Below are 9,448 nucleotides of genomic sequence, written 5' to 3'. Positions count from 1 at the left end.
GAATATTGGTATTCCATTTAAGCAGGTACCATTACAATTTTCATTTTGCAAGTGAAGAAACAGGTTCAGAAAAATTAAGTGGCTTCTCAAGGTCACAGAGCTCTGGGCTCTCTTTTCATTGCCCGAGATGCAACGGAGCAACGAACAGGGAAAATGCTAGAAAGCAGGCAGCGCACCGACATGTGCGGGCTCACGGGAGCACAGAACAGTGACAAGCTGGTCGCGGCCAGTAGCTTTCACACTGGGCTGCAAGTCGGCTCCGTTTCCTCCAAGCACAGACCGGAAGTGTTCCTGACGGCCATGTTTCTAATGCGCACTACCGGAAGTTTCTACCCGCGACTTTGCTGGGTTAAGGGAGCGACAGCGGGAGCCTCAGCCGGGGGACCCAGGTGCGGAGGCGCGGGGGTGGGGGGCGAGGAGACTGATGGAGCCGTTAGGGACGCTCAAGCGGCGGGACACAGGCAGGACCCCGACCTGACCTGGATCACCCTCCTCCTCGCGGCCCGCCTCTTCAGCCCGCCCCCATTTGGGTCTGCAGTGTCCCCGCCTCCTGACCCGAGCCCGGTCCCTCCTCAGGCACTGACCCTTGACCTCAGGTCGCTCCCCCATCTCTCTGGCGCGATGGCTACTGGCGCAGATGTACGCGACATTCTAGAACTTGGGGGTCCAGAAGGGGATGCAGCCTCAGGGACCATCAGCAAGAAGGACATTATCAACCCGGACAAGGTAGCAGGGGCTTCTGAGAGCGTTGGGTGGGGGGAGTGACGGGGTGGGGAGGGGTGACAACGGAAGAGAGATGGGGGAAGTGATGAGGTGCTATACTTCTAGTGAGATGGGAGATAAAAGAAGGTGTGACATAACGGGACAGCGAGTATGTGTCACATTTGATGAGATGGGACAGAGGATGTGGGATTCTGTGGGAGATGGCGGGGACCATGAGGGTATGACATTTGTAAGATGTTGGGCGAGGAAAGACCAAGACATTGTGACAGTCTGAGAGATGGTAGGATGGGGAAGAGAATGACCTGCTCAGACTGGAGGTGTCCCTGTAAGTGGGTTTCTTTGCTTTTATAATGTGTCGTTATAATATGTCAGTATGTGTGTCATTGTACCTGTAGGTACTGGTTTGTTCAGGGATTGAGCTGGGCTAAAGAATTTTCAGGAAATGGGGTCTAGGTTGTGGTTCCTTTCTGTGGTTTCCTTTCTCAGAAAAAGTCCAAGAAGTCCTCTGAGACACTGACTTTCAAGAGGCCAGAGGGCATGCACCGGGAGGTCTATGCACTGCTCTACTCTGACAAGAAGCAAGTATTAGAATCCCAAGTTCCCCACCCTCTGGCCCCTGCCTCACCTGCCATGTCCCTAACTCCTAGTTTTCTCTTCCAATTCTTTCTCTTTCTTCCCCCGCCCTCCCCAACCAGGGCTCCTGCTTGCTTGGTAGGATGCAGGAGCTCAGATCTCTTGCTCTAGGACCTGACTTCCTTGGTGTAGGGTAGATCAGCTCCCTGAACCCAGAGGCTCTCTCGTACACCTACTGATTCTAACCTCCCACCTCCCTACACCCTACTGCCAGGGATGCACCTCCACTGCTACCCAGTGACACTGGTCAGGGCTACCGCACAGTGAAAGCCAAGCTGGGCTCCAAGAAGGTGCGGCCCTGGAAATGGATGCCATTCACCAACCCGGCCCGCAAGGATGGAGCAATGTTCTTCCACTGGCGACGGGCAGCCGAGGAGGGCAAGGACTACCCCTTTGCCAGGTTCAATAAGGTGAGTTACCTCCATTCGGACACAGGCCGGGATTGCCCACCCGCTTTGAGCCACTGGACGAGCTCTCCGGTCTCCTAGGGTTGGATCCAGAGGTATGCTCAGGTCCAGCCGTGGTTACCTACTCAGTCCTTGTGGCAAATACATGCAGAGTGGGACTCCGTGGGTCTTTTCTGCCCATGGGATCCTGTCTTTCCCTGGACCTGCTCTGGTTTTTCATGGCTTCTCTTGGCCTTTCAAACGTTACTCTTCCTCAGAGCCATATCCTAGGTGCTTTGCTCTTCTCACTCTGTACTCTCTCCCCAGTGTGTCTCGTTTACCCTGTGGCTTCAGTAACCCTCTATGTGCCAGTGACCCTAACTTAATATCTCCAATCCAGAGCAATGACTCCCACATAGCCAATCATTTACTAATATCTTTCTCTGAATGCACCACAGGTATGTCACATCAAGTAGGTACCCTCGAACTGAACTCACAATCTTCTATTGCCAGCCCTAAACCTGTTCCCCATCTCAGTAAATGGCATCATTATCCATCCATTTGCCCAAACCAGAAACTCAGGAATCATCCTCGACTTTGCTTTCTCCGTTAGCTCTCACACTGTTTCAATCCATAACAGGACAAAGGCGGCAGGGGAAGACAGATAAACATGGAAGGAAATAAAACAAATTGGAGTCTTTCAGATAAGAGCTATCAATAAAATGAAACCAGGATATGAATGGATATGAAATGAGATAAAGAGTGAACTTGTAGGTACAGGGGAAACCTACTTTAAATAGGGTGGTCAGGGAAGGACTCTCTGAGAAGGTGGCATTTGAGCTAGACCTCAGTGATAGATCTAATAACTAAGCCCTGCTGATTCTGTTTCCATAATATTAATAAATCACATCTCTGTCTATATTCTTCATCCCCTGTGCTAACCCCCTAGTCCAAGCTGAGTTATCTCTGGTCTCGATTACTAAGGCTCAGCAGAGCAGGGCCTTACCCAGACTCACCAGGCCAGTGGGAGGCGGAGCTAGATTGGGCTAGGATTTCCTAGCCCATTACATAAGCCACTGTACACTGTGGGCTTATAGCTGCTGCAGCCTGGAACAGCCTAGACTTAAAGCCTAAAACCACTGGGGGCTCAAACTCAGGAACCCAAGGCCTGATTTCTCTCCTCCCACCCCAGTATATCCAACTGCACCTGAACACCTCCCCCTGGATGGCCCACGTGCTTTTCAGACTTAGCATGGCCAGGCATGAACCCATCATTCTCCCACCTGCCTCAAACATGGGTTTCCTCCATCTCACCGTCATCCTTAGGCCCCTTAGATCCAGTGGAGGGAGAGGCTGGACATAGAAGATTGAGAAGGGACAGCCAAGAGGCGAGGCATCTGAGGGGATGGGAGGGAAGGCTGGAAGAGACAAGTTGAGGTGGAGACAAAAGAATGTTCATTTGTTATTTAGTAAATACCATTCCGTGCCAAGTCAAGCCCTAGGCACTGAGGTCACAAAAATGAATCAGATACAATGTCCACCCTCAAAAAGCTCTCTATGTTGTTGGGGATGGGTAGGGGGAGGCACAGACAACTATAATCGGGTGGGATACTTGCTATACTGGGAGGACCTGAAGGTCACAGAAGCTTCATAGAGTAGTTAGAGCCTGAGTTGAGTCTTGAAGGATGATGTCCCCAGGTGGTATTAGGAATGCAGTGACTTTTCTAGGCATAGGGAACAGCACGAGCAAAGGCATAAACAAAAATTTTTTAAAGGTTATGTGTATGGGATGCTATGGGCATTTCCATGTTGATGAAGCCTAAAGCCCAAGGGAGGATATGGTGGGGATGAGGTGGGAGATGAGGCCTGAGAGGTCAGCAGGGCCTGGGCCAGGCCATGCTGGCCCGCAGCAAGCAGACTCAGGAATTTGGGCTTTGCCCTGATGTCTCTGGGCAGCCAGTGACAGACTTTAAGCAGAGTAGTGTCAGGATCAGTTGTTTTTTTCTTAGAGACAGGGTCCTGCTCTGTCACCTAGGCTGGAGTGTAGTGGTGCAATTGTAGGTTACTGCAGCCTCAAACTGCTGGGCTCAAGTAATCCTCCTGCCTCAGCCTCCCAAATAGCAAGGACTATTGGCTCATGCCACCATGCCTGGCTAATTTTTAAAAAGTTTTTTGTAGAGACGGTGTCTTGCTTTGTTGCCCAGGCTGGTGTTGAACTTCTGGCCTCAAGTGATCCTCCTGCCTTGGCCTCCCAATGTGCTGGGATGATAGGTATTGGCCACTGACCCCAGCAAGGATCAGTTTAAGTTTTAGAAAGATCCTAGTGACTACAGGGTGGAGACTGAAGTTGGAGTGAACTGAATTAATGAGCTTCCTCTTCAATACTGCTCCTCCTGGGGTGTCCGTTTCTCAGTCAGTGGCTCCCCATCCACCCTCTTGCTCAAGCCAGAAACACGGGAGTCACCTATGTTAGCATCTTCCCTCGCCCCGCACATCAGATCCTGTGGTTTTTATCTCCTAAAGCCTCTCCAGTCTGCCCTTTTCTCTGACTTCCACTGTGCTGCTTTAGTTCAGGCCTTTTCACCTCTCACCTGCATTATTTCTAAAATCTGACACCTGGTTTCTTAGACTCATGTCACTCCTGTGTCCTCACTGCTGGCAGAGTGGTCTTTGTTAAAGAGAAACACAACCATTTGGTCTTAAAACAAAACTTACTGGCTCGCATCACCCTCAGGCTGAGTTCTGGACTCCTCAGCAGGGCTCCTTAGCAGCTGGCCTCTGCTGACTCACCAGCCTCTTTTCATGGCTCTCCCTGTCTCTCCCTTTGCTTGTTTTCCCAACAAGTCCCTCACTGCCAAGCCCGTGCACAGTAGGCTCTTTCTCTCAGGGCTGTGTTTGTGCTGCCCCTCTGCCTAGGATTCTCTGTCCATCTTCCCTCACTAGTGAACTTCTGCGTAACCTTAAGACTGAACCAGGCCCAAGTTAACTCTTCTCTGACCACCTCTGGTCCCCAGGCTGGATCAGGTTATACCCTAAGCATACTTATGTCATCAAACTGGCCACACTGTACTAAAATTATTTTTTCTGCTGGAGTGTGAGCTCTGAGAGGCCAAGAACCCTGTCTGTCATATTCAGCTGTCCCCAGTGTAGATGTTGCAAGCCCATGATGAGTATTGGTTGAATAAATCAAAAAATGTCTTCCTCATTAGACTTTGACCTCCTTGAGAGCAGGACTGGCTACACAGTTCCTGAGTAATTTTTAATTAAATGGAGTTAAAATGCTTAGGAGGAATACTTAACCAAGCCAGGGAAACTAGAGAGACCAGAAGAATGAAAAAGGTATCTAGGTGGAAGCAACATGGAAGTGGGAAGACATTTCAGGCAAGAACAAAGGCTGAGAGGGGAGCCTGGTATGTTCCAGAAACTGCTAGTCATTTGGCTGGAAATTAGGGTCCATGAGGGACAGTGGCTACAGGAGGAGGCCAGGCCATTTATTTATGTATTCATTAATTGAGTCAGTAGATGCTGATACCTATAATGTGCTGAGACCTAAAGGTAGGAAATGAACCAGATAACCCTTGCTCCTGAGGAGTTTGCGAATTATCTAGAAGGTGCTTTATCTTGGAGGTGGGAGGCTTTGAGAGTTTTTTGGTTTTTCATTTTTGTTTTTGTTTTTTGAGACAGGGTCTCACTCTGTCACTCGGGCTAGAGTGCAGTGGTGTCATCATAGCTCACTGCAACCTCAAACTCCTGGGCTCAGGCAATCCTCCTGCCTCAGCCTTCTGAGTAGCTGGGACCACAGGTGCACACCACAATGCCCAGTTAAGTTTTCTATTTTTAGTAGAGAAGTCTCACTTTTGCTCAGGCTGGTCTGGAATTCCTGGCCTCAAGTGATTCTCCCACCTTGGCCTCCCAGAGTGCTAGGATTACAGGCGTGAGCCATCATTCCTGGCCCAAGAGGTTTAATAAGGGATATGTAAGATATATATTCTCGAACACTAGAACAGTGCATCTCAAATTATCTGTGGTGAAGATAAGGATGTTTTTCTTTTTGTTTTCCAAACCATCAGAGACTGATAAAGATAATAAAATTATAAGAAAAAACTAAATATAAGTCTGTGTTTCTTCATACTAAATTCAGCAGCATACTATAAAATTGTTATAAAAGTTTTCCAGCACCTACTTTCAATTTCCATTCTTACAGACCAGTGATAACTGTTTGCAAACAGCACTAGTTTGCAGACTGCCCCTTAAGTAGCACTGTTTAAAGAGATCAAGTCTTGGCTGCAGATGGAGAATTGATTGGAGGAGGATTGAATGGAGGCAGACACCATAGGGAGGCTAATTCTTTGATCCAGGCAAGTGATAGTGGTGGTTTGGACTGGAATGTGGCAATGGAGATAGAAATTTTGGAGGTAAAAGTCAGATTTGTTGAGGGGGAAGAATCAAGGGGAAAGGTAGGAATTAAAGGTGCTTGGGCAACTGAGTTGGGTGATGGTGACATTGACTGAGATCTGGACTGGGAGAGATACACATTTGAGGGAGGGTGATGTTCAGTACTGAGCATGTTAAGTTTGAGGTATGTGTGCGACCTCCAGATGTCCAAGAGGCAGCTGGAAATATATGTCTTGAAAGCAGGTTCAGAGCTGGTTGTGTGGTCTTTTAACAGAGAAGAGAAACTCCCTGGGCCAGTCTAGCATCGACTCCTTCCTTGGTCTCTGACTCTCAGACCCAGCTGGTGGTGGTGCTGTGTGTCTCTTGGGGGAGGCCTACGGGATGGGGTGTAGGAGAGGGGAAGGAGGGGCGTTGGCAGGGTTGCATATGTTGGGACTAGGATTCAGGCCGGGATTCTGTGGAGATGTGTGACCTTGGGGAGCTCTGGGGAAGTTGCAAGTCCCCCTGTCACCACTGGGTGGCAGTGATGCTTTAGATAAGAATTGCATGGACTAGGGGGGCTCCTGATAGCCATCTGCCCAAACCCACAGTTGACCTTTGGACTCACAGAAGTCCTTACGTGTGGGGCCCTCACCTTAACCATGGGGGCAGGAGCATGTGTTGCATTACTGGGGCTCTGGAGCTGAAGACACGGTGAAGTCGCTCCTGGGGTGAATAAGGCAGGCTGCAGTTCCAAAGCTGCCAGGGCCTATAGTCAAGCAAACAGGTTCTTTCCTCACGCCAGGCTGCCCTCTGCCGGGGCACAGGCAGAGGATTGCTTTTGTGTAACCCAGGCGCTGGCAAGGAACAGGAGGAGCTGCGGTCACGGGGCCAGAGCCTGCTGGACATGACATGACGTAAGCATGCCCCTGCCGTGTCCTTTTTTGCCAGTAGACTGTGCAGGTGCCTGTGTATTCAGAGCAGGAGTACCAGCTCTATCTCCACGATGACGCCTGGACTAAGGCAGAAACTGACCATCTCTTTGACCTCAGCCGCCGCTTTGACCTGCGTTTTGTAGTTATCCACGACCGATATGACCACCAGCAGTTCAAGGTGAGCTGTTGTGCATCTGCGTGTGTGCCCAACCCCTGGGACTGACCTCTGTGCCATCCCTTCCAAGTGCCCCTGAATGTGCATTCCCCTGCCCGGTCTTGATCCTCAGAAGCGTTCTGTGGAAGACCTGAAGGAGCGGTACTACCACATCTGTGCTAAGCTTGCCAACGTGCGGGCTGTGCCAGGCACAGACCTCAAGATACCAGTATTTGATGCTGGGCATGAGCGACGGCGGAAGGAACAGCTAGAGCGTCTCTACAACCGGACCCCAGAGCAGGTCAGCCCCAGGCCCCACATTCCTCTCCTCCATGCCCAAACCCCCTTGCCCATTGCCCCCATCCTGCATGCACTCAACGCCCTCTCTCCCAGGTCCCCTTGCCTCCCTTGATACTCCGTGACTGCCCCCAAGCCCATTCCTACGTGGGTCCTTCTTCTGCTCTCCATGGCCCGTCACCTCCGTCATGACCCCTTATTTCTCAGGTTTCCTCATTGGCAGCCCAGCACCCTGTCACCGCCCTGTCCACCCACACTCCCACATGTCCTCACACACCTAGCATCTGTGTCACCTCCCCAGGTGGCAGAGGAGGAGTACCTGCTACAGGAGCTGCGCAAGATTGAGGCCCGGAAGAAGGAGCGGGAGAAACGCACCCAGGACCTGCAGAAGCTGATTACGGCGGCGGACACCACTGCAGAGCAGCGGCGCACGGAACGCAAGGCCCCGAAGAAGAAGCTACCCCAGAAAAAGGAGGCTGAGAAGCCGGTGCGGGGGCTAAGCCAGCCCAGCTCAGGGTGGAGGGGTTGCCTGGCACTGAGTGGAGGGTTCTCAGAGCACCTAGAGCTGGTGGGGTGCTGGGACTAACCCTAGGCCCATTCCCTGTGACACCTTGGAATCCATGTCTTCTCCCCCAGGCTGTTCCTGAGACAGCAGGCATCAAGTTTCCAGACTTCAAGTCTGCAGGTGTCACGCTGCGGAGCCAGCGGGTATGTGAGTCATGTCCTGTGACATGTTTGGGCCCTCGGCTCCCCTGCTCTGGGTTCCACGTGCCGCAGGCAGGTGGGTTGAGTGGTAGGGGAGGTTGCTGCAGACAGATGTGGCCTCTCCAGGATCTCAGGAGCATGTGGCCAGGCCGAAGTCACAGCTTTCACTATATTCTCCTTCCTGGCTATCCCTTTTCTGGCCCATAGCTACCTCCCTGGGTTACTTCTCTTTCCACCTCCTCCACCCCCCGATGCCTTTCGTCCCCTTCATCCTAAGCCTCTTGTTGGGGAGAGGGCTTAGCTGCCTGGGTCATTGCAGATGAAGCTGCCAAGCTCTGTGGGACAGAAGAAGATCAAGGCCCTGGAACAGATGCTGCTGGAGCTTGGTGTGGGTGAGTGTGGGGCCTGGGCACCACAGGCTGTACCAGCTCGGGGCTGTGGATGAAGGCTGGGCGGGGCGGAGGTCAGGTCACAATGCTGGGCTCCCAGCACACTGTGGCTCTACCCCTGTGCTGCTCACCACCTGCAGAGCTGAGCCCGACACCCACAGAGGAGCTGGTGCACATGTTCAACGAGCTGCGAAGCGACCTGGTGCTGCTCTACGAGCTCAAGCAGGCCTGTGCCAACTGCGAGTATGAGCTGCAGATGCTGCGGCACCGTCACGAGGCACTGGCCCGGGCCGGGGTGCTGGGGGGCCCTGCCACGCCAGCATCGGGCCTGGCCCCAGCCTCTGCTGAGCCAGCAGTGTCTGAACCTGGACTTGGCCCTGACCCCACCAAGGACACCATCATCGATGTGGTGGGCGCACCCCTCACGCCCAATTCGGTAAGAGCCTGGGTGGCTGGGAGAACATGCCCTGGCTCTGCTCCCTCTAGTGCCTGCAGCAGGAATGATCACCCCTGGGAGGCTGAGACTGAGGGAGGGGTGGGTTGACCAGTGGGTGTCATCCCCACGAGAGTGGTAAACACACACACCACACCTGACTCAGGCCTTGGGGCCACTGACCTCAATACTTTCCATGTCTCCTCAGAGGAAGCGAAGGGAGTCGGCCTCCAGCTCATCTTCTGTGAAGAAAGCCAAGAAGCCGTGAGAGGCCACATGGGGCGTGGGCGATGCTGTTGTGTAAATAGAGCTGCCGAGTTGGACTGGGCTGCTTCCTTCTCCTTCCCACCACTTCTGATGCCCCTGGCTGGGGGGTGGGCCGGGAGGGGATCACCCAGCCACTCCACGGGTGGGAGTCG

The 9,448-nt window shown here is 52.4% G+C and overlaps 1 protein-coding gene across 1 annotated transcript; it reads left to right on the top strand.

The window, feature by feature from the left end:
- The first annotated feature begins 299 nt into the window (after positions 1 to 299).
- DMAP1 (DNA methyltransferase 1 associated protein 1) lies at positions 300 to 9,352 on the top strand. The gene is made up of 11 exons (XM_045545609.1): positions 300 to 389; positions 577 to 726; positions 1,210 to 1,301; positions 1,571 to 1,766; positions 7,071 to 7,229; positions 7,339 to 7,506; positions 7,804 to 7,989; positions 8,139 to 8,210; positions 8,527 to 8,599; positions 8,737 to 9,032; positions 9,238 to 9,352. Exons 2-11 carry the CDS (start codon positions 622 to 624, stop codon positions 9,295 to 9,297), a joined length of 1,407 nt encoding a protein of 468 aa, XP_045401565.1. The 5' UTR covers positions 300 to 389; positions 577 to 621; the 3' UTR covers positions 9,298 to 9,352.
- Positions 9,353 to 9,448: the final 96 nt, after the last annotated feature.

The sequence above is a fragment of the Lemur catta genome, chromosome 3, assembly GCF_020740605.2.
Source record: "Lemur catta isolate mLemCat1 chromosome 3, mLemCat1.pri, whole genome shotgun sequence".
Classification (NCBI taxonomy): domain Eukaryota; kingdom Metazoa; phylum Chordata; class Mammalia; order Primates; family Lemuridae; genus Lemur; species Lemur catta.
Note: the sequence above shows the minus strand (reverse complement) of the source record. Positions and strands in the feature narration are given on the sequence as shown.

Excerpts from the sequence above, each read along its gene's own strand:
- DMAP1 (XM_045545609.1), top strand. The coding sequence starts at position 622 with ATGGCTACTGGCGCAGATGTACGCGACATTCTAGAACTTGGGGGTCCA. Across the intron at positions 1,767-7,070 it reads CCTTTGCCAGGTTCAATAAG|ACTGTGCAGGTGCCTGTGTA; the intron begins GTGAGTTACCTC and ends TTTTGCCAGTAG. Across the intron at positions 7,507-7,803 it reads ACAACCGGACCCCAGAGCAG|GTGGCAGAGGAGGAGTACCT; the intron begins GTCAGCCCCAGG and ends TCACCTCCCCAG.